At 36.7% G+C, this 25,648-nt stretch overlaps 1 protein-coding gene across 1 annotated transcript; it reads left to right on the plus strand.

The window, feature by feature from the left end:
- Window positions 1–373: 373 nt before the first annotated feature.
- TNFSF18 (TNF superfamily member 18) lies at window positions 374–23,199 on the plus strand. The gene is made up of 3 exons (XM_082402460.1): window positions 374–4,795; window positions 10,470–10,500; window positions 12,751–23,199. Exons 1-3 carry the CDS (start codon window positions 4,583–4,585, stop codon window positions 13,095–13,097), a joined length of 591 nt encoding a protein of 196 aa, XP_082258586.1. The 5' UTR covers window positions 374–4,582; the 3' UTR covers window positions 13,098–23,199.
- Window positions 23,200–25,648: the final 2,449 nt, after the last annotated feature.

Here is a 25,648-nt window from a genome sequence, read left to right on the forward strand (position 1 = left end):
GTCTGATTCAGCATTTTTTCCATTGGCATACCAGCCTGAGATTTCCTCTTTATAGTGGGACATCCATTCAGGGCTGGAGTCCTCAAACCAGATGGACGAGTATCTTGGCCTGAACAACTCCAGATGCTTTGGCAATTCTCACTTAGGAAGTTGGGAAAGTTACATAAAATCATACAGAAAGAAAAAAAGAAAGAAATAAGTGAAACTTGTCTTGAAATTGAAACATGTTTTCAATGCAAGTTTAGAAGACTCAAATGTAAGAGAACCAGCAATTACCAGATAATGGATTCCTTAAGATCAGAGGTCCTGTCATACTCCTGATTTCTCCATTGCCAAGTAAAGTGCCTGAAACACTGTAAGACTACACACACTATATATATATATATATATATATATATATATATATATATATATATATATATATATATATATATATATATATATATATATATATATATTTATACATTGTACTATATATAGCATACATAATTTGCTGATAGCATAATATATAAATATATATTATCAATATAAATCATATTAGTAAATTTATACAAATTGATTAGCTTAGGGGAGTGGGATATTATGAGGTTTTTTTCACCTGGTAACATCTCTTTAGACATATATATCAGCCTAGTCATTGCCTCCTTTATAAAACTTCCCCTTAACCCAAGTGAGGTCAGGTATTTGGTTCTTATCCTATTACACACTTCTCCCCATATTGCTTTGTATATTTGTCTCTTTCCCTAGCTACCTTTAAAAACCAAACCAAACCAAAAGTGATAAGAAATTTGAAGATATGGACTGGCCCTTTTCTATTAGTACTTAAGTTCTCTACATACTTGGTACGTAGAAGGCAGTCAATAATATTTTCTAAATGAGCAAGGGGGATAACGTTCTTTTGCTATATTTTGGAATCATTTCATATAGAAAAACCAAAACCTTTCTTTACTCATGTAGGTTCTCAGTGCCAAAACCAACCAATCTAGCCATGAGCCAGAGTATCTAAATTGGATGGTGTAAGACCAGTACTAAAAATGGAAAACCAGAAGAGAAAGTGTCTCCCAGATTTCTGTATGAACACGTGTCACAGTTGGGTGTTGAATACAGTGAATGTGCTGATTGTTTTCCACTGGTGGAGCTCATGTTTGGTAGTTTGTCAAATGAGGAAAACAAGTTGAATCATAAAGGGAAAAAAACCTCTCCCATCCCCATCTGCCAGGGCTACCCAAGGAAATCCAGGAGATTTGGGAGATGCTTAGTCTCAGGAATATTAAGACCCTCTTATTTAATTTGGTTGATAGGTGAAATATAGTTCTCTGGTGATCCATTTGATATTGGGCAAGATATGCTTTAATAGCAAATCCCTTTCATTATGGCTTCTAGGGTGATGTTTGATGGTTTTAATTAGGAAGTGTTATGCCATGTTGCATAACGGAAAATCTATTTTCAGTCCAGATTCCAAGCAGGAAGTAATCCTTCCCATCAAAAGGTGTTTAAGATGCTCCTTCCGGGAGATGCTGGGATACTGACACAATACTGGTTAGGCTAGAGAGGACAGCCCCCCACACCTCCCCAAGACAACAAGAAGCCACTCACAGAGAGAACTCAGGCTAGACAGGGACATACAACCCCACACAGCCTTTCTCAAAGATTAGTGGTAAGGCAGGTACCTGGAACAGGAAGGCTTCCATGGAAATTTGTCAATAGACTTGTTGCTTAAAGACTGTACTTGATTCAGTAAAACATAGACAAACAATGAAGAATTTGGGAAGGGCTCCAAAAAAATGGACATGCAAAAACAGCACAGAACAAGAGAATTTAGGGTATAGAAGAGGGTCCCCAAGTCATGGAAGAAAAACATAATCTTAATTCAAACTGTTTCCTAGACCACCCTGGTTAGAGTTGTTACTAGTTCCTTAGAGAGAATGATCTGAAGATTGATATGTCTCCATATACCTTTTAGAATTTATTGTACATATAATATGTAAATATGTATATGTATGTAAATATGTATTTATATGTGTACATATATATCTATTTATGTATAGAGCTTACACAATTCTCTTTACAGAGTAGGCGTTTATTAATCTTAACAGAGACTGTTGTTGCCTTCATAAAATTCCAAGTTTAAAACCATATTTATGTGTTATGTCTGTCTATTTTCTCTTACCTATCTATCATCCATTTATGTATGTATCTTCAGGCCACCTGGGCCTTATTTGTTCCAACAACGAATACTCTGATATCTAGAGTAGGCAAAATCAGCTGTGTAGTGCTCCTGACTGAGTTCTGACACACTGAATATTTCTCACTGAATAGGCCACGCCATACACTATCACAAGCATAAAGTCATGGTAAATAGTATATAAGGGGAACGTGGCAGGGACTGCAGACCTGATTCTGGAGGAATCCAATGTCTATCTAATGCTCTCTCACAGTACAGTGATTCAGTTATACATATATATACAAATATTTATGTTCTTCTTTTAACATTCTCTTCCATTATGGGTTATTACAAGATACTGAATATAGTTCCTTGTGCTTGGAATGTATTCTTCTTGAGATAAGCATGTCATCTTTTTAAAGATATGTTCAGAAGGTTAAAATAATTAATCAGGATATTCCAGAGCCTAATCTTAGTTAAGGGCAGAAGAAGGAACTGGATTTTATTTGGAACAGTTCCTTATTTAAATAAATATTAACTGAATTGAGCAAGCAGAGGCACTTCCATCTAAAATTTGGAGAGGAATCAGGAGAAAGAACAAGTCAGAAACACAGAGGAAATAGACTGACTTTTCAGTGGTCAGTTTTAAATTCTGTGCTGGTGCGTATGCATTTCAGACATGATACAAGGGAAGAGTTGTAGGTAGAATGCATCACTCTTCTGGAGTCATTTTGCTGTTCATCTTTGCATCACAGCATCTAGGAGAGAGCCACAAAACATTGTTGTATTAAAAAATTATTCCCGTGTGACTCAGTGACTCTTTTCTTCAGAGATACTTTATTGATCAAGGTAAAATAGAGCCAAATTAAATCTGACAACTCAGAAATATTGCTACAATTAGTGTGGTACTAAAAAAACAAAAAAAAACAAACAAACATGATTGGGTTAAAAGATAGTATCCTTGGGCTCAGGTCCCCACTCCACTGTTACCCAGCCATTAGTGGTGTGATACACCTCTCAACTTCTATTATCCTTAGCGTCTTCTTTCAGAAATGAGGATGTTCAACCTCTAGGCTTTTTCCCTAATTTAAAACATCTTTGATTCTCTCTTAGATTAGAAAGTTTTTCTTCAAAATACTTTCATTTTACCTCCTTTTATTTAAATGAACTTCAGTTGAGTTACACCCTGTGGCAAATATTAAAAAAATCATTCTTTTCTAGAATTTCATAATTGACTCAGTCTTAACATCTCTCAGAAGGGTGGAGAAGAGAGAAACACTTATGGAACACTTCTTATGAGCCAAACCTTCACATCTATTTCATTCTCAAAAAAGCCTTATGAAGTGGAAATTTTCTCCATTTACAAGGACAGAAACAAAGAAGTCAAGTAACATGCTGCAGGCCACTGAGCAGATAAGGGCTGGGCAACACCAGGCCCCCCTCTCAGGTCTGTCTGATTTAAAAGTCCATGTTCTTTCTAGAACATGATTCTGGCACTGTGTAAAAAAAAAGGTAGGCATTCCATTTAACAGATGGAAAGACTGAGGTACAGAGAACCAGGGAACTTCCTCAATTTTGTAGTAAATTGGTATTTTTGGTGCCAGGAAGAAAACTCAAGGTTTTTGGAATAGAGTGTAAGCTCAGACTGGAGGACAGGGTGCAAGAATATATCCTTTTGTATAACTTTATTTCTATTTGATGCCAGCATTGAATTTTCAGAGTTTTTAAATGGTGAGACATAAAAGAATTAAGCTTGTTGTATTGACATATTTTAAAAATTAAATTCTAGTAATACACTTGGTGTTTTCTAGAGACCATCTCAGAACGAACACATTTTTTTTCTTTTCACACACACTGTATTTTATTTTTACAAGAGATAAATAAACTGACACCAAGCATTGTAAATGGATGACCACAACAAAAGCAACAATGATTGCAATTACCAAACACGAAACACACTCAGAATGAACACATTTTATACACTAGGAATTGATGAAACTATTTTTTCCAAACCATGCATCCCAGTCTCCCTAGCTCCCTGATCTAATCTACTGCCTCACACATGTATGATATTTGGAGTATGATAGGGCTTAATCTTGAACTTTATTTTTTCTTACAAAAAGTGATTTTCTTATCTGGAATAATTTGTAATACTGCACAGTTCCATAGTTCCTCTTGCTTCAGGAAATACTTTTTTTCCCCCCTCTTAACTTCTCTTGTTTTGTTCTGTATTTTGTCCTCTGTGTTTGTGTTCCCTTTTAGCCCTCTCTTCCTTTCAGTGCATTTGGCCTGGTGCCAAATGAGAATCAGCACTTAGCCTAGGAGTATCATTTTCCAACACACAGAATCAGAAGGGAAATCCCGCCTCTTACACCCACTACTAATTACCATAATACTACAAAACTGACTCCTTGCACCATGTGCTCATCACTTGTGAATGTTTGCTTTCCACAGCTCTCATTCCTGCAAAGAATGAATTTGAGCCACCTGGAGAATATGCCTTTAGGCCATTCAAGTCCTCAAAGAGCACAGAGACCATCCTGGAAGAAATGGCTACTCTACTCAACAACAGTTATTTTGCTATTACTTTGCTCCTTCAGTACACTAATCTTTACTTGTCTTCCACTCAAGGTAAGGAGACAACAGTACCTAAGGTTGCTATTTATTATACTCCTTTTTTCTTTTATAAGTCTAGTTATTATCATTGTCACTCAGTATTGTTAGAGCTAGTTGGAAGAAAGAGTCATGTGGGTACAGATAATGTAAATATAATTCCACTTTTGTCACAGCAATATGGCTTTTGAGGCTTATCTAAGTGTTTAAGATGAAAGGTAGTAGAAAATACTAAATGTTAGCTGCAGAACTAAGTTAGATGGAATCAAATAATCAGTCAATTGACAGATGTCTGTGGAGTGTTTTCTCCCTTTCTGGAACTCTGCTCTTGGTGGAATAAGAGGACGTAAAACACAATGCTTGCCCTCAAGGAATGGGGTGCAAGCTACACTCTTACTGTGGAAAAAGACACAAAAAGATAATAAAAGACAATAAGGTAAGTTACAGATGGTTAGCGTATCTTTGAGGAGGGAAATGGCACTGAACTAGGAGTAAGAAGATATGGATTCTATGTCTCTCAATAACTAGCTGTATGCATCTGAAAGGCGTCTAATCTTTCTGGTTCTCAGTTTCTTCATCTGAAAAATGGTGGTAGGCAAAAGGATTTGTTCATTATAATGTCCCTTCTAGCTATAAAATACAGTGATTAATAATTTAGCTAAGGACAGTATAGAACATAAATGCTTTAGGAGGTCAAGAGGGGGTCACTGACTTTGGGCTAGGTTGATCAGGGAAAGCTTCATGGAGGAAGGAGGAAATACTTTCTTATTTGGGAAGGCCCTGATGCTTATCAGGAATTTCCCACTGAGCTCCAATCCAAGTTGTGGGTCTAGTGAAGGGAAGGGAGGTACATGAGATTCTTAGTAGAAATGTGACTGTTGACTACATAGCATTGACCAAAAAGAAAATAAGAAATGCTTTATTTAATTTAGGATTTAGCCAATTCCTGGGTACATCTAAAGATTCTGAGCCTTGCAAAGAATAAGGTAGTACATGACCATCTCAGAAAGGGCTGTGATATGAAATCAGTGACTGTAGAAACATTTTTCTAAGGGGGATTGGTCAGTTAAAATTTCAAAGATATGGTTTTACTACTTCAGATATTTAAAAGCAATTGAGAAAAGATACAGGAGGAAGCAGTACATTGTAGTTGCTGATGTTAACTTAGGGTAAGTATAGCTTTGGCCAAGTTTTTACACAGTAGCGCATTAATTTGTACACAAGTGAGTACAACAGAGGAATCTGTAATCACATCCCCACTGTCTCAGGAATGTATCAAGCAGAACTCTGAACTTTCTGGAACAGTGAAGCTTTGAGCAGAAAAAAAAAAAAAGAATTGTCAGGAATTCTGAGTGTTTAGATTTCTGAAGAAGGGGAAGGGTGAGAATAGCAACAACTTAAATCTGGAAGTGCCTTTTCCTTCTCCAAACCTCACGTCCTATTAGCCAGATGACTGTGAAGAACACAGGATATGTTCTAGGTGTCATCATTTCCTGTGTGTGACTGGGGAACCAGTGCCTGGGAGAGAAGGAAAGTGCCTTTCTCAAAGGCACACAACTGCTCTTGCAAAGGGAAGGAGGTGGGCTCATACTAGGATACTTCTTGCCAGAACTGAATTTGATCAATCCCCTGTGTTTGAGCTCTGATTCCAGATTCTCTCTCCTAGACAATATGCAGCTTCTCAATGAAAGGTTCCGCCTCTAAAGAAATAGCCCAGAGTTTGTACCAAATTTGGGGAAGTTTGAAAGGTTTTCAGGATATTGTCCTGACAGAATGCCAGGGAGGCTTAGTTCCCATGGGAAAAGCCAATGCCTGGCCGACAGTGGAATGATATTAGCTCCTGTATTCCACTTTCCACTTGCCTGCACTTCTTTTTCCCTATTGGCCACAGATTAGTATTTTTGGAAAAGAGGACTGAATGGCTGGTGGGTGATGAGTCATTATGAGGTGGCCACTTCCACCTCCTCATAATGCTCCACGACCTTGGAGTTTACATTATTTTAGTCTCCACTCTGGTTTTTATATACAAAAACCCCACTTTCCAGCCTCTCTAGGCACTAATTCAAAAAGTGTTAGACAGGAAGGTTGGTTCCTTCGAAATCAACAGAAATTTCCTTGGGAGAATTCTTTTTTTCTTTTTTCCCCCTCTTCATTCAGAAGACATTTCACTGAAAGAATCGGTTATGAGCCCAAGGAGTTGGTCCGTCCCTAGATGAAAATAACCTCATAGAAATTGTCTCTAAGAAACCAAATGTCAGGAGAGTCCCCTGCTTCAAGGAAATGAAGGATACTTTCAAAAGGGAAAGTTGTGCTTGTACTTAAAAGCAGAGTAGATTCTATTTCCAAATGATGATCTGATTAGACTTGGTTTGGAGAAATAATTATTAAGTTTATTTATTAACCCAAGTATGTAAATCTGGGCTTAAATCACAATGGGGTTACAAGAGCAACTGATCCTTCTAAGCAAAAAATAAATTAACTAAACTGAAAGTCCCATATGCTTCTTTATAAGTGGATACCCACTCCTTCCAAACATCACCAAAATTAGAAATACAAACTGCTCCACAGAGTGGTAGGGGTGAGACTTTTGAGTCAGGTTCTGTTTTTATCTTAGCCTGGCCTCTCATCAGCTGCATGACCTTGGGCTAGTTACATAATCCTTCTCCTTCTTGTTTCCTCATCTGAAAATGTGTGTGTTGGTTATTTCACAGAGTTGTGGTAAGAATTAATGAGATAGATAGTACAGTGCCTGACCCATAGTAGGCTCTCAGTGGATGGTAGTGATTCATATTTGCACCATTATTATTAATGACTTTACAATGAAGATAAAGTTAAAAAAGCCTTTTAACAAAATGGGTATTCCTTGCTTATCTATTCCACTTCCTCAGCCAAAGACCATGCCTCACTACCAAACAGAGGATTTTTGTGATTAGACAGATTTTCATTTGTGGCAATAATGACAGAATAGCACAGTGGTGGTTTCTATAGTTCTAAATAGACATTAAAGCAGCCTACAGGATTTCTGCAGTATCCAGGATTTCTGTCTCTGGCAATTAATTTGTCTGTGGCATTAGGTTTCTCCTCACACTCTTTATACATGAGAGTAGACAACATAGAGGTTACCTGTGGTACATATTTTGGAACTCTTTTGTATTTAGATTGTTATCCAATCCCTTCATGTGTTTAATCATGTCTTTCTAGAAAGATGATAAACTTTTTAAGAGGCAAGGACCATAGATGACATTAGTTTCTCTTGCTTACAATGCTAGTATAATGTTGGGAATGTAGGTGCTTAAAGTTTTAATTCTTCATTATAATCAGCATCATTATCAAAACACTAATACTTAATAAGCAGGACAAGACAGAATATCTGGGCAAAATCCTTTATAAGAATTATCTCATTTAAACTCATAAACAACCTCAATGGGCTAGGTGCTGCTATTTCCCCCATTTTATAAGTGAGAAAATTGAAGTTGAGTCTCTATCACATGCCTATTATGGGCTAAACTAAATTGAATTTTAACATCTCTTCTAAGAAATCCCAAAGTAAGGATGAAATAATTGCAAGAGCAAAAGCAATTTTAGGAATCCAGTGATATATCTCCTAGAACAGTGATTCCCAACCTTTTTGATTGCACCTCTCTATCAACAAAATGTTCTAGAGTACAATCCCAATATACATGCTAATTTATTGTAAGTTTTATACAAGTTCTAATACTCTGTAAATTAAAAAGATACACAATAGAAATTTGTAAGGATGAACCAAATAATATGCTTAATGTTGTTTATTCACAGTGCAAAACCATTTTGCTTTTACCAAAATGTTATATTTATATAATATGCAAATATATAATATAAAGATTTCTAAAATAATTGAAATAATATTTTAGTAATTTGATAAATGTGTTTCTTTTATTTTCTTAATCTTAGTTTAACACTTTTTAATATAATAATTTGAAAGTTATAGTCTAGGTTAATTTACCTTACCTTGATTCATGGTTTTGACCGTCATAACTGAAAAATTACCTCATGAAGAAATATAGATCAAAATGGAGGAATGCATTTTTGAGTGTGCTTACCATGTTATGACACTAAATTTTAAATCCATCATTCAATAGTGCAAAGTTCTTTTTTTTAAATTAAAATAATATTGTCCCAAGTTGGGGGCAGGGTGGTGGGATGAATTGGGAGATTAGGATTGACATATATGCACTAATATGTATAAAATAGATAACTAGTAAGAACCTGCTGTATAAAAAAAAAAAATTAAAAAAAAATATTGTCCCATCACTCCATTCATGATTTTTCTTCCTTCCTTAGACAACTTAAATTCCACGGTCTATAATTAAAATCCTTACCAAGGTGGCCTTTCCTTCGTAGGCTCCTTTGCGGGTTTTTTCTTATTTCCTGACCTCTAAACATTACAGTGCCCCAGTACTCCTGTCTGTCTGTACCCACTGACTTGATGCTCTTATACAGTCTCATATCTTTAAGCACCACACAGAAGCTGAAGACTCTTAAATTTATATTATCAGAACTCCTTAAATTCCATCCTTACAGATCTAACTACCTTCTTGACACTCCTACCTGGATATCTAATAAGCATCACAAACTTGACATGTCTAAAAATGAACTCATGACTCTTTTCCCCCCAATTTACTCCTCTTAAATCTTGCTCATTTCAGTGATTAACAGTTTTATCTTTCTAATTACTCATGCCCCAAATCGTGGTGTCATCTTTGTCTCTTCTCATTTTCTTATCCATATCCATGTCAGGAACTCCTGTTGGCTCAGTTTCCAATCACTCATCACCATCTCCACGGCTAGCACCTTGGTCAGAGGCACCATGCTTTCTTGCATAGATGATTACACTGATCTCTTAGCTTGTCTCACTGCTTTTGCTCTTGTCACCTTTTAATTTATTTCTAGCATAGCAGCCAGAGAAATCCTATAAAAGAAAAACTGATATCATGTTTAAGCTCGAGAAGTCTCTTAAGCCCTTTGCCACAAGGAAACAAATGAACTTTACATGGTACAAAATGTGTGGGTATACCTTACCTTACTACTAAGTATCTTAAAGCCTTTAGTATTTAAATATCTGTATTTATAAAATCAACCACACTGGTGGCTTCCTGTAGCATGTAAACTGTGGTATGTTGCAACAGTTTGAAACTGAGATCTCCTCAGGGTATTTCAGTCACTGTATATGATGCATGATTGTCTGAATATTAAATAGTCGTGACATTATCAATCTGAAATGTAAATATTTCTATAGCTTAATTTGTTATTTAAAATATAAATAGAAATTCTATTATTTTCTTCTCACATGACAGTGGACCATCTTGTGAAGTCACTGGGATGCAGAGACTATTATTTATAGAAAATTTCTATAGCCCAAGATGAGGAGAGTCCAAGGTCAAATAGCTGTACTGTGGGTAGAGATTAGGTGGATAAAAGGAGTTCTTAACTTTTCCCTAGAAGACCCAAAAGGTAGCTGGGTAATGAAAGGTAAAGGAAGGCGCCAGCCATCTGTAAAGGAAAGCTGAGAGATCCAAAACAAGGGGGAGGGAGGGATTTTTTCATGTGGCTAGGGAAAAGAAGTCGGCTTCAGGAATCAGAGGCTCTAAATAAATCAATCAAGAAAGTTGTGACACTGTCATCATCCTGACCAATTCTTCTTCTTCCCTTACAGACTGTCAATGGGCCCTGTATTGCAAAGTTTGGTGAGTAACATGTCTCATATACCTCCTTTTTTACTTTTCTTAGTATTTGATGCAAAAGGCAAGCTCCAGAGTTAAGAAAGCATGCATTCTATTTTAGTCATCCTTCAGCTACTATTTACAACTGCTTATCTTGTGCCAAGCAGTTGTCTAGGAGCTGAGGCCTCAGAGGTGAACCAGATGGACAAGCCCATGCCCTGATGAAGACTACATTCAAGGTCACATCTCTGGGCAGGAATGTTTAGGCACTCCCATAGGCCTGGGAATCTGAGATCCAGGAATCTACTTTTAATTCTGTGTTTTAATAAGCACGAGTTTCAGATTTCTACAACCTTTCCCTGGGACAAACTCAAAGTCAGTCTCACATTTCACATACTGCTAGCGTCCAGTAGAGTGAGTATAGGGTGTGATTTTTGTTTCTAAGTATAGAGATGAGAAATGAGAGTTAGTTAGGGGAATGGTCACATCTCTGCTCGTTTCTCTTCTCCTCTTAGCTCCTGAGTCATTTCCTTTATAGTGACCTGGTACTTGCTTAGAAAACACACTAAAGTTTACAGTTTTCCGGAGCCTTAGGGCATTTTTTAGAATACATACAAAATTGAAATGAATACATTTTGGGTTGTTTACTGGTTTAAGGTCAAACACCCATTTTCAGCTGACAGCAGAATATTTCTAGAGTTAACTTCGACTCCTGTTTTCCTATACAGTGCAAACAGCCAGGCTTCCTTGCTTTGTGGAAATTAGGGAGTCTCTTTTTACTTGTCTCTGCCTTTGTGATTTGTTTTTGTTTTTCTAGTGAATGGAGTGAAACTCCTCATGATATGTTGAAATTTTCTTTTGATGTGGTAAAAGTTGAGAACCTCAAGTGATGCTAAGATGGTCTTTAAGTGTCCCCCATCACAGAATTAAATATGAGAACCAGTGACACTTCTTCCTGGTGACTTGCCTATGGTCAATTACATGGTCAAGCAGGAAGAAATTTACTGGGCTCTGGGCTCATTGGAGATACAGGGAGACTTTGCTTCTTGCTTTAATGATCTTTCCTTCATTCTCCTTCAGAATCTACTCTCAGAGCCTTATATCTGACATTTATATACAAATAAGAATTTGTCAATATGTTATCTCTTCCAGGGTACTTTTTTTAAAATCAAGGTTTCTAATTATGTGACAAAAGCTTTGATGCCATAACAAAAATTAGAGAACAGGCCAGATAAGTGTTTTGGGAGGTAAAAGCACATCCTGGGATTCTGAAATCACACCTCTGTGTAAAATAATTAACATTAGGAAAATATGTAAATTCCATATATTCCTATGAAAATAAACAAGTCTTGACCCTTTCCCCATCCCCTTTGACAGCAATAAACTAGGGATACTTATATTTAAACAGTCAAATAATTTCCATTTATAAACTCATTAATTTACCAGTAGCTATTCTGGGAGTGTTTGGATAAAGATAGTCCAAGTGTATCTTGAATGATATATACCCATAAAGTGCCATAATTTAGACACAGTGCACCTAATTCAGGAACACAGTTGTATCATTCAATCAAGATATATTTATTGAGCACATACTGGGTACCAGGAATTCTTTTAGGTGCTGAAGATACAGCAATGGACAAAATAGAGAAGTACTTGTTCTCAAAGACATTATATTCAAATGGGTATGAGATAGATAGACAATGAACAAATGAACAATTTATAATAGGCTAGATGGTGACACCTTCTATGAAGAAAACAAAAACAAGGTAAAGGGAGAGAGTAACAGGAGAGTGCTATATTTTATACAGATTGATGAGAAGATCTCATTGATAAAGTGATACATAGTAAATAGTATTTATTTACACAGAGAAAGACAAATATGCATCCTGCACTGCCAACTTTGGTCATCACCATCCTGGCGAGTGATTCCTCTCTTCTTTCCTCCTTTCTCCCCTTTCACAAATATCGATTGACAAGAGATGAAGTGCCATCCTAAAACTTAACCTGTGTCCCTATTCCAAATATATTTCCTTAGAACTCCCCAAGCAAGCGATACACTCAGGAGCTGCAATTTCTCTAAAACAAGGAGTAGGTAGATACTTACTTAAAATATTAAAATTGTGGTTGGAGAGAACTAGTATAGACCGGGTAAAGAAACATACAGTAAGTAGGAAAGAACTATAATCAGGAAGAAGATGAAATAATTAAATAACTATGCTTTCCTTTTTTTTTTTTTTCTTTCTCTCCCCCACCTTTCTTGTAAATGTCTTATAGGACCATTACCTTCAAAATGGCAAATGCCCTCTCCTGAGCCTTCTTGTGTGAATAAGACAGCTGATTGGAGGCTGAAAATACTTCAGAATGGTTTGTATTTAATTTACGGCCAAGTGGCTCCCAATACAGCCTACAAGGGGCGAGCTCCTTTTGAGGTGCTGCTACGTAAGAATGAAGACCCCATACAAGCTCTAACGAACAACTCTACAATCCAGAACGTAGGAGGGGCTTATGAATTCCATGCTGGAGATGTAATAGACTTGATATTCAACGCTGAGCATCAGGTTCTAAAAAATAACACATACTGGGGGATCTTTTTGCTAGCAAATCCCCAGTTCATCTCCTAGAGACTCGATTTGGTCTCCTCCGTCCTCTTCAGCACATGCAGAGATACCAGTGGGTAGGACGGAGGAGGAAGATTTTCAGTGCCTACAGTTCATCTGGGCACACAGATCAACACAAACAGAACTCCTCTTCATGTGGATTTTCATTTCTCATGCCTGTCTGAATAAGACTCAAAGGGAGGACCAAAGACATTTGGTTACCCTTGACGTTAGGTCAGCAAAGGCACTTTACTAGTTCATAATAAAATGAATACGGGTGGCTAGAGGACAGAATCTTCTCAAAGTGTCTTTGTCTAATCCTTGAATCCCTGGGTGGAAAAAAATGAAGTCTTATTCCCATGGGAGCCTTATCTGGTATGAAAAAAGATCCAGGGCAGTAGCCTGGCCTTGTTCTCATACTCTTGGACCGTGGATTGCTTGACTTCATTCTTCCCATATTCCCATCTTCTGAGACCCTCCTAATAAAAAGTAGACTTGGAGGGTGGCCACAGATATGCCAGCAATACACCACTTTAGATTTGATGGCATTAGAGGATAGAGAACACTCTTGAGAACTATTGGGACAGAGGCACAGGTGGCATTGGAATGGAACGCACTTTATTCGGGAACTTTCCTTGATTTTATCATACTCAGGATGCAGGGTGCTTTATAAAACCAGCTGGTCAAAAGGGTCATTCTGAACCTTCACATAGGGCTTCAAGAGAACTTGTGTATGTGTCTAAACGTTGTCAATAGTAAAGAAAGAGTAATCATTACTAATCATAAGCTTTACCCCAGAAATTGATATTACCAGTACTGTATTTTATCATGTAACGATTTCATATTTTTAGCTAGCTCTGCACAGTTTGCAAAGTGCTTTCATATATCACTTGACAATTCTATGAAGTTAATGGAGCAGGTATTTTTGGCACAGTTTTAACAATGAGAATACGGAGGCAGATGGAACATAGGTAACCTGTTTCAACCCACAGAACTAGTGATTAACAAGGGGCCCTGGGCTTCCCACTGTATCACACCATTTTAGCTTTAAGGTTGGTATTTCTGCTATCATATTAGAAGTCTATAAAGTTTAGCAGATTTGATTTTTCAGGTGGTATATTCCCTTTTAGCCCAAGGTAGATAGAGGGAAGCTACACCAATTCTTTCCTTTCTCAGCAAACTTCTTTTCCTTTCCTTGCCTGGAGCAGGGAACACAGGGTGTTGTTCGGGACTGACTTCAACCAAATCCCCTTCCTCACTTTGAAGAGCCTGTCTTGGTCAAATGTGTTAACTTCCAAAAAGAATGAATAGCACTCAATTCAATGACAGTCTGCTAAAGTTTTGGATTCTGAGAAATTAACTAGCTGCTTATGGGTTCTTGTTGAAAGGTATGTAATGTGATTACATGATAACCCAATTTAAAATATTTATGGATATTTGTAAAAGGCTACATTGTTAATTAATAGTATCACCGTATAAAGCTGATTTTAAAATATTTGTATTGTGTGCAAGAAAAACTGCCTGGGAGCAGACTAAGCCTGAGGCCACGGTGCTTCTTAGTAATTTTTTTTAAAAAGACATCTGCTGAGTAGCTTAGGGCCAAAGGCTTGGATGCCTGGTTCCTCTTGCATTTGTATATTTTCTCAGGAAATTAAAGTTATATGACATATATTTATGGAAACTTGGTGATATTGATTGTTGTTGAGCTATAAGCAGCAGTGTGCTGGAGTGGGCCAGTACTAGTTCATAAGAAGTGATTGTTAAATTTTCACAAATTGCACAATCTGGTTGTTAAATACAGTCATCCTTGAAATTGGCCATGGTGGGACTATTTATACTATGGGAACTGGCAAATGCTACAAATCAGGGCTTTTGTTTTTGGAAAACCCATTCACCAGCACACCACTGCTTGTAAAACTCTCCTTCATAATAACTCCTCTTGGCTTCTGCGTCATTCCTGGGACAATCAGTCAAGGCAGATAAGGGAGAAAGTGAAATTGTCATACTCCTAGCAAAAGCCCTACATATCAGTGATTTCTCAGGGCAAGCAGAGGTCTCTGCAGTTGCAACCAGAAAGACAGCTACCAACAGATGACCTTTAAATTTCCCTAGTGTTGTAATTTCAGGTTTTGCTTTCAATGTATACTCTTTCCTTGTTTCCTCAAACAGTTGTTTACATTTTAAACCTATAATAAAGTATATGTTGGTAAGTCATTTGTAGCTGATTTATCTGTGGGTTATCAGACTAGAGATTTTGATCCAGAGAATATGAGAGTGCATCAAAGAAATTCTGGCCCATATGAAACACTGCTTTTTAAATTTATTTTTAGAAGTTTTTAAATTGAGGTATAGTTGATTTACAATGTTATATTAGTTTGAGGTATACAACATAGTGATTCAAAATTTTTATACATTATACTCCATTTAAAGTTATTATAAAATATTGGTTGTATTCCCTGCACTGTACAATATATCCTTGTAGCTTATTTTATACATAGTAGTTTGTACCTTGTAGCTTATTTATTTTATACATAGTAGTTTGTACTTCTTAATCCCCTACCCCTGTCTTGCTCCTCCCCCTTTCCCTCTCCCCACTGGTAACCAATAGTTTGTTCTCTGTATCTGTGAGTCTGTTTCTGTTTTGTTATATATGTTTGCTTTATTTTTTAGATTTTACATGTGAGTGACAACATACAGTATTTGTCTTTCTCTGACTTATTTCACTAAGCATAATGGTCTATCTACATTGTTTCAAATGGCATTATTTCATCCTTTTTTATGTCAGTAATATTCCATTGTATATCTAAATTACATATTTATCCACTTATCTGTTGATGGACACTTGAGTCGCTTCCACATCCTTCCATTAAAAAAAAACACCCTGTTCTCAGGAACATTGTTAAATTAATTATGGAAAAGAAAAGAACCTTGTAAATTAAGTAACTTGCAATAGGGTAAATAGTCAATAAACTACCTTGTCTTGCATTTCTAGAACAGGACAAAATCCTATTTGGTTTAAGCCTTGCTGGGCAGATGCACCAGGAAGCCAACTATCTTTACACTACTAAGACAAAACAATTTGTTCAGTGATCAATAGCGGAGTTTTTCAAACTGAGGCCTATGGACTCTATATCAGATTCACCCAGTATGCTTGGAAAAAAAAAAAAAGATCCCCAGGCCCCATTCATATTCCAATGAATAAATGTTTCTAGGAGTAAGGCCTAGGAATCAAATTTTTAATGAGCTCTGACCCATAGGTGATTCTTATGTACACTACAGTTTAAGAACCACTGCTTCATGGCATGCAACTTTGAATCTCAGCTGAATATTTTTCCAAGTATTTAAAGACAATCAAAGCTTCTAAACAAATTAAAAAAAAAATAAAAAAAGCAGAACAAAAAACCAAAGTTAGCGTTGTCCATGAGACTTACCATAATCCATCTCTCATCACAAAAGCAAATGGCCTTCTATCCTCTATTTGAGTCTGAAAAAAGGTCATGCTCTTCACTTTTCATAACCTAGTGACAACTTTGCCACTTGAATGCTGGCAATCTATGGCATATGAGCCTTGCCACAATCAATATTATGTTATTTACCTGTATGCTGTCAACTCTCAAATTTTTATCTCTAGCCCAAGTTGTTCTCCTTTATTTCAGACTTGTAAATTCACTTCTCTAGTCAATAATTTCACATTGGAGGTACAATGGACATCTTAAATCAACTTTCCCAAAGTGAATCTTTTAATGTTTCCTCAAACCAGCTTTTCTTGAAGCCCTCCTCATTTCAATCATACTGCATGAGCCAAAAACCTTTGAGTCATGGAGTCATTCTTGACTTCTGTTTTTCACCCATTTAAGGAAATCATATTGTCTTTACCTTCAAAGAGAATCTGACCTCTTTTCTGCTATGGCTCTTGTTTGTGGACCAAGATTATTTCAATAGCTTCATAACTAGTTACTCTGCTTCTACTTTTGAAGTCAGACACACTTTTTCAAAATCCCAGTTTTGCTGTTTATCACTTATTTGGGTCTTGGACAAATTACTTGCCCTCTCTGAGACTCAGTTTCTTGTTTGTTTTGTTTATCCAATGTCTGATGCATAGTTGGAGCTTAATATTTGTTGAATCCAGGAATAAAATTAAAATAAGTTTAAAATACCAATTAATATATGAAAGGTTTCTGATACATAGTGATACTAAAATGATGGCTGCCATTGATTTCATTTTTATTAAAGAGTTGGATTTATTCCTAAGTTTTTAAACTGCCACTTCTCAAGTTGACCTGTTAATTTAACATCTATCTTATTCTCTTTCCTCCCCAAGAAAAGGTAATCCCCAAGATAAAAGCATTTTATTTATTCAATGCTGTATCACCAGCACCTAAAATAGTGCTTGGAACATTGAAAGAACTCAACAAATATTGAAATGAATGAACAAAAAAGATGGGATGCTGGTTCTCGGTTAGAATGACCAGCAAGACATGAGATACATATGTTGCAAACAACCTCTCAAAATAGCCTAATGTCCATTCCTCTAGGTTTTTAAAAACTCTAAGTAAAACAATGCATGGAAAATTCTAAGTATTTATGTATGTAACAAGTGCTCCATAAAACTGGCTACCACAGTAATAAAGAGAAGCAAAATGACATGTGACTGGTCATCTCCGCTTGGTCCACAATGTGCAAAGAACCTGGTTTATGTGGCTTGTGTAGCTCCCATGCCCCGAGGGATGCTTGGTGCCCAGATGGCAGTCATGGATGATTACCTCCATGATTACCATGCTAACTGGAGAGCAAGGGCTGTGGCTGCTGTGTTCCCAGCTCTATTGCTAGCCTGGCACATAATCAACCAATACAGATTGCTTGTTGAGTAAGTGCTTGCTGATGTGTCTTGTTATTGAGCAATTAGAGGGTCTGATGCCACCATACCTCCTCAGGTGTGTCCCCTTAGCTTCCTAAGAATCTAGGGGTAGGGGATTAAGAGGTACAAACCATTATCTATAAAATAATCTACAAGGATGTATTGTATACCACAGGGCACATAGCCAATATTTTATAATAACTATACATGGAGCATAACTTTTAAAAATTGTGAATCACTGTACTGTATACCTATAACTTATTTAATATTGTACATCAACTATACTTCAATAAAAAATAAAAAATAAAAAACTGGCTACCACATACCACCATCATCATCATGAAAGTCATTTCATTATCCTTGTTTTCCTAGGAAGCAGTATTCTAGAGCACATTAGCTTGCTTTACCATAGTAATGCTTTCACCAAATTTTAAGGTAAGCTTGTGCCTTTGGCCTTTATTAAATATATTTATTAGAAACAGCCATGTGTATCTTCTCAAAAAATGGCTCTTAGAACCATGTTTTTTAATGTTACGTATCATCCTTTGTGACAAACACATTCAGGAAAACTGATCTCTCATGAACTTGAAGCCATATCTCTATGGGAATTTTTTCTCACATATTTCTATTGAGCAATAAAGAGTTCAGTAATATGTGAGATTTTAGAATGCACACATTTTTCCTCTGCAAAGGCATTATAAGTCTCTAGAACCTTGATTTGTTATTAATTACTTCACACGAATATTTTTGGAAACATGAACTGTGGTTTCTGGGCACAGACATTGACAGATGCCACCTTAAGTGGTGAGTTGCTTCCTCAACAAGGTTTTTCAGAGTGGGTATTTCAGAATGGTGAAATTACCATGTCTGAAGTCCAGGATCCAGGTTTTTAGGTCTAGAAACTGAATTTTAACAAAGTCTTAGAGTTTATACACCTCTCAGGGACTGCATAACCAAACTCATAAGAGAGTAAGATTTAAACTAAGGTAGAAGTTTATTGGTCAGCACGTTCTCTTCCTGAAGGAAGCATTGTATGGTAATTCAAATTATAACCAGAAGGTTATTGGCAGGCATGGAATCCAAGTCAGGGTGGTTAGGTAGGGGATTCAAATGAATAATGGCCTAAGATATAAAATGCCTCTTTTACTTATTGAACAAATATTTCCTGAGGCCAAATATATCTCAGAAATTATACCAGAGGGGAAACTAAATGAAATGATATAATACCTGTCCTCAAGCAGTTTAGAGTTTAGCTGAGAAACATGTATGTAAACAAATGATCAGAGGACTGTATATATGATAATTAATGTGAGTAAATTAGCCCATGGAAGAGATGGAGAACCTGAACAAGGACAATGGCATTGGTGATGAGACTGAGAGAAAAATTTATGACATAGACTCACCAGACTGTAGTGATTGTGGTAGGTACCACTGGGGTTTCTGCCAAAGTCATAATGGTTTCCTTATCAGACTTCCTTAACCACAGGGGTGGGTTTCAGCAGCCTCATTTTCACGATGTGATCTCATTCTCTTAGCCAGTGTTGACTTGTCCGGAATTAACTGCCCTGGCGTGATCTCTTGACTGGAGAAGATAAAAATTTAACAGCTATGTGATAGCCCATCTTCCTCCTATAGAGTGGACCGAGAAGCAGAGACACCAAATCTGGCTGAGAAAGAAGAATGAAAGGGGTACGCAGAGAGAAGCAGAAATGAAAAATGGAAAGAAACTCCACTGAACTGTTCTTGACCCATAAGGCCCAGCTATGTTCTTACCCCTGGATTCTGTAAGAATCACTGCAGCTCTATGACAAATTCCCTTTTACTTTTCCCCACTCAGCTACCTTAAGTTTTCTTCTCCTAATTGAAATCAGAGTCTTAACTAGTAAAGTGATCGATTTAAGGTGAGGGATAAAGAAGAAGGAGGGACCTTGCTGGACAAAGTGAGGAAGATGGTGATGTTTTCATGGTAGGGCATATGGAAGGAGGAACTAGAGAAAGTTTGGGGTGGATGAGATAATGAGTTCAGTTTTATAAATGTATGATTTGAGATGTCTGTAGAATATCCCAGTGGGCATTACTAGTATATAACTGGAACTCAGGAAGAGTCACATGAGATAGGATGAATATTTGAAAGTCAACAGCCTTTAGAGTAAAGTCAATGATATGGATAAAATAACTATAGAGAGGGTTTAGAGAGGGAGCAAACGACTGAGACCCGGGGAGCACCAACAGTTGAGGACAGGCATAGCAAAGGAATCCTATAGAGTAGCAGCCAGAGACAAATGAGGTCAACTGGAAGAGAAGCAGGCCTAAAAGACTGAGAATGAGGGTGTGGTCAGTGACGTTAGAGTCTCCAAGAAGTCAAATACTACGAGGATTGATAATTGCTCATTAGACTCCACTGGTAAGTAGTTGCTCGTCATTTTCAGTGGCATAATGGGAGAAGAATCCAGATTTCAAGGACTGAAGAACAAATGGCAAGAATAGTGCCAGATGAGGAGTTAATGGAACCTGAAACAATATGTTATACTACTTTTTGTAGAAACTTGTTTGTGAAGAAAAACGAGTTGTGGAATGGTACAGGGTGGGTAATCTCAGGGCAAAGGGAAAGAAAAAGGCATCTATCTGGTAAGCAGACTACATGTTAATGTTGGTCAGTCAGGGTACCCTCTTCCCAGCAGAAGCAAGCCTTGTGCAATAAAATGAGCTGGGCAAATCCAATGCCCTTTCTTAGGAATTTGATCTAGAACATACAAGGAAAAAGTACCATTTAGCAGTGGAGAAGTTAAATGATGCCATGGAACTGTTGACAGGCAGGAAGAATAGAGCTAATGTAAGAGGAAAAGCCAGTGCTGCCATGAACAGGAGGGAGAGAGGGAGGGAAGGAAAGAGGGAGGGAGGGAGGGAGAGACCATGAAACTTGTTGGAAAAAGTTGAAAACAGTCAATGCCCAGAGATGCTCCAGTTTCTGATATAATTTCAGTTCCTGTTCTAGGCCTTGTAAATCATTTTAACAAACCATATTTTCTCCTTGAGTTAGTGTAAATGGATCTCTTTCCTTTCAACAAAGTAAGGTCCATCAACTCTCTAAGTTGTCTTTTCAAGATGTTTTAAAAAACATCTGTTATTTTCTAGGCTGTATCATCTCAGGGGAGGCAAATGAGTACTGTGGTTCAGAGATGGGTTTAGATTTAGATAGACCTGAATTTAAATACTCACTCTGCTACTTACACTTTGTGTGAGCTTGAGCACTTTGCGTAACTTCTCTGGGTCCAGGTGTTCTCATCTGTAAAGAAAGAATAATTATTTCTACTGCATAGGATAATTTAAGGATTAAAATAAAAGAATGCACACACACAAAAAACTCACCTCAGTGTCTGGCAATAGAAAGTTAAATAGATGCCAATTATTTTTGTGTTATTATCAGTTTATAATTAGTTTTGTTAGGCAGCCTTTTCTCTATCTTAAATATCTATTTTCTTTTTTAGTTTCAGTGAGTTCCTTCTAGCAACTAAGTACATATTCAGCTTCTTCATACTTTATATATTTGTATATTGATATTTGAATGGTGCTTGGAATGATGAATATTGAAAAGCTTTAATCTCTGTGGCTTATTCTTACTAGCTGCCTTGTCTTAGATCTTCTCTAGAAATATAGTTAAATGGAGAATACATTTTATTTAAATTGCAAACATATAGTGATTTTATCTTATATAAAGATCTAATTATTCATTCACTAATTCATTCATTTATTCCACAAATATATGTCAAGGTTTTTCTAGGTACAAAGTGCAGTTAGGTGCTATAGACAATGTGAAGCTTTGTAAGACATTGTGATTTAAGAAGCTATATCTAGTAAGAGAGATAGATGGATTCACAGAATTATAGAGCTAAAAGGTACCTTATACAAAGATAATCAATCCCCAATCTGTCATTTACAAATGGGGAAGCTGAGATACAGTGAGGTTAAGAAGTAATTCAGGAATTCAAATCTGGATTGTCCAAATCCCAGCCCAGTTCTTTTTTCAATTAGATCATCCAATACAATAATGAATGAAGCAAGTGCTATGATAAGCATAGGGCTATAATAAAGGATAACACATTCTAGCCAAATGAGAGAAGGGGGAAGAATTTTAATTCATGTGTGATGAAAGAGTAGGAGGTAGGCCTACAGGCAGAGGGTGAAGTGTGAGCAAAGGCACAGGGCGTGGAAGAGAGTGTGTGTGGTCCTCTGCTCAGTGAAGGTGATAGGTGGAGATAAGAGATGGGAGCTGACACTGAACATAAAGGAAACCAAATCCCAAGCAGCTGTAGTGCTATTTCAAGGAATCTCTGCTTTACTATTTAGGGGCTTTTTGTTTTTTTATTTTAGAAGTTTGTGGCTTGATGGGACCTTTTTCAGAGAAGGTAGCTAAGGTAGCTCAGGTAGCATGGTGAAAAGTGGATGGGAGGGGCAGAGCAAGACCACCTAAAAGAATGAGATAGCCCCAGTGAGGCATGATCTATAGTGGCAGAAGCAACAGAGAGGAGAGGAGCTCAGACAGAGAAGCAATAGTAAGAAAACATGGATCTTGAAGAAGAAGACATGGTTGTAACAACAATGATTTTAGTTATGACTGAAACAACCATCTCAGTATTTTAGATACTCTGTTTTAGCAATAAATGGATAGAATTGTTTTCACTAAAATAATCAGATGCACTTTGAAATTTTGGTAGTTTAAATAACATAAAATATTTCTTCAAGCCTTCCTACTAAAACCTGGAATCAGACAAGGATGTCCACTCTCACCACTATTCAGCATAGCATTGGTAGTCCTAGCTAGCAATCAGGCAAGAAAAAGAAATAAAAGTCATCCGAATTGGAAGGGAAGAGGTAAAATGGTGATTATATGCAGATGACATGATACTTTATATAGAAAACCCTAAAGACTCCTCACAAAAACTACTAGTACTGATAAATGAATTCAGCAAGGTAGCAGGATACAAGATTAACATACAGAAATCTGTTGCATTTCTTTACACTAACAATAAAAATATCAGAAAGGGAAAGTAAAAAAACAATCTCTTTTAAAATCACATTAAAAAATATCTAGGAATAGTCCTGACCAAGGAGGTGAAAGAATTATATGCTGGGAACTATAAAACATGAAAAAAGGAAGCTGAAGATGATTCAAAGAAATGTAAAGATATCCCATGCTCTTGGATTGGAAGAATGATACCATTCTGACCAGTGTGAGGTGGTACCTCATTGTAGTTTTGATTTGCATTTCTCTAATAATTAACGATGTTGAGCATCTTTTCATGTGCCGGTTGGCCATCTCTATGTCTTTTTGAAGAAATGTCTATTTAAGTCTTCTGCCCGTTTTTTGATTGGGTTGTTTGGGGTTTTTTTTGTTATTAAGTTGTATAAGCTGTTTGTGTATTTTGGAAATTAAGCCCTTGTTGGTCACATCATTTGCAAATATTTTCTCCCAGTCCGTAGGTTGTCTTTTCATTTTGTTTATGGTTTCCTTTGCTGTGCAAAAGCTTATAAGTTTGATTAGGTCCCATTTGTTTATTTTTGCTTTTATTTCTATTGCCTTGGGAGACTACCCTAAGAAAACATTGGTATGATTTATGTCAGAGAATGTTTTGCCTATGTTCTCTTCTAGGGGTTTTATGGTGTCATGTCTTTTATTTAAGTCTTTAAGCCAGTTTGAGTTTATTTTTGTGTATGGTGTGAAGGAGTGTTCTAATTTCATTGATTTACATGTGGCTGTCCAGTTTTCCCAATACCAATTGAAGAGATTGTCTTTTCTCCATTGTATATTCTTGCCTTCTTTATTGAAGATTAATTGACTGTAGGTGTGTGGATTTATTCCTGGGTTGTCTATTCTGTTCCATTGATCCATATGTCTGTTTTTTGTGCCAATACCACACTGTTTTAACTACTGTAGGTTTGTAGTATTGTCTGAAGTCTGGGAGGGTTATGCTTCCAGCTTTGTTCTTTTTCCTCAGGATTACTTTGGCAATTCTTTTATAGTTCCATAAAATTCATAAATTCCATAAATTTTATGGTTCCATATAAATTTTAGGAATATTTCTTCTAGTTCTCTGAAAAATGTCATGGGTAATTTGATAGAGATTGCATTAAATCTGTAGATTGCTTTGGGTACTATGGCCATTTTAACAATATTAATTCTTCCAATCCAAGAGCATGGGATATCTTTACATTTCTTTGAATCATCTTCAGTTTCCTTTTTTCATGTTTTATAGTTCCCAGCATATAATTCTTTCACCTCCTTGGTTAAGACTATTCCTAGATATTTTTTAATGTGATTTTAAAAGAGATTGTTTCTTTACTTTCCCTTTCTGATATTTTTATTGTTAGTGTAAAGAAATGCAACAGATTTCTGTATGTTAATCTTGTATCCTGCTACCTTGCTGAATTCATTTATCAGTACTAGTAGTTTTTGTTAGGAGTCTTTAGGGTTTTCTATATACAGTATCACGTCATCTGCATATAATCACCATATAGTTCACCAAAATCAACTATATTTCAATAAATATTTTACAAAAGTATTTCTTCAAAATCATTTAACAAGCCTGACACCCGACCGGAGCACCAAGACCCTGTGAGCCACATGGAAGAATTTACTGGATACAGTGAAAGCAGTGCTCAGAGGGAAATTTGCGGTTGTAAACACCTTGGATAAGCTCAACCATAGGCTGGTCACAGCTGTGGACAGAGTCAGTGAGCTTGAATACAGGTCAGAATTTCCCAAACTGTAGAGAACCAATGGTAACAACTATCCAACAACCAGCAGACTACTCCCGGAAACCAGCAAACATTTATTTATTCCTTTACTGCGGGGTCGCCTGCAGGCATAGCAAAGATCAATAAAAATAAAAGCTGGTTCTTTGAGAAGATAAACAAAATTGATAAACCATTAACCAGACTCATCAAGAAAAAAAGGGAGAAGACTCACATCAACAGAATTAGAAATGAAAAAGGAGAAGTAACAACTGACACTCCAGAAATACAAAGGATCATGAGAGATTACTACAAGCAACTATATGCCAATAAAATGGACAAACACGAAGAAATGGACAAATTCTTAGAAAAGCACAAACTTCCAAGATTGAACCCAGAAGAAATAGAAAATATAAACAGACCAATCACAAGCACTGAAATTGAGACTGTGATAAAAAATCTTCCAACAAACAAAAGCCCAGGAGCAGATGGCTTCACAGGTGAATTCTATCAAACATTTAGAGAAGAGCTGACACCTATCCATCCTTCTCAAACTCTTCCAAAATATAGCAGAGGGAGGAACACTCCCAAACTCATTCTAAGAGGCCACCATCACCCTGATACCAAAACCAGACAAAGATATCACAAAAAAAGAAAACTACAGGCCAATATCTCTGATGAACATAGATGCAAAAATCCTCAACAAAATACTAGCAAACAGAATCCAACAGCACATTAAAAGGATCATACACCATGATCAAGTGGGGTTTTTCCCAGGAATGCAAGGATTCTTCAATATATGCAAATCAATCAATGTGATAAAACATGTTAACAAATTGAAGGATAAAAACCATATGATCATCTCAATAGATGATGCAGAGAAAGCTTTTGACAAAATTCAGCACCCATTTATGATAAAAACCCACCAGAAAGTAGGCATAGAGGGAACTTACCTCAACATAATAAAGGCCATATATGACAAACA

This window comes from Balaenoptera borealis (assembly GCF_965194805.1).
Source record: "Balaenoptera borealis genome assembly, chromosome: 1".
NCBI lineage: Eukaryota > Metazoa > Chordata > Mammalia > Artiodactyla > Balaenopteridae > Balaenoptera > Balaenoptera borealis.

What these genes read in the sequence shown, in the direction of transcription:
- TNFSF18 (XM_082402460.1), top strand. Translation starts at nt 4,583, where the DNA reads ATGTGCTCATCACTTGTGAATGTTTGCTTTCCACAGCTCTCATTCCTG. An exon ending in TTACTTGTCTTCCACTCAAG is followed by an intron (nt 4,796 to 10,469) that starts GTAAGGAGACAA and finishes CTTCCCTTACAG; the next exon opens with ACTGTCAATGGGCCCTGTAT. An exon ending in GCCCTGTATTGCAAAGTTTG is followed by an intron (nt 10,501 to 12,750) that starts GTGAGTAACATG and finishes AATGTCTTATAG; the next exon opens with GACCATTACCTTCAAAATGG.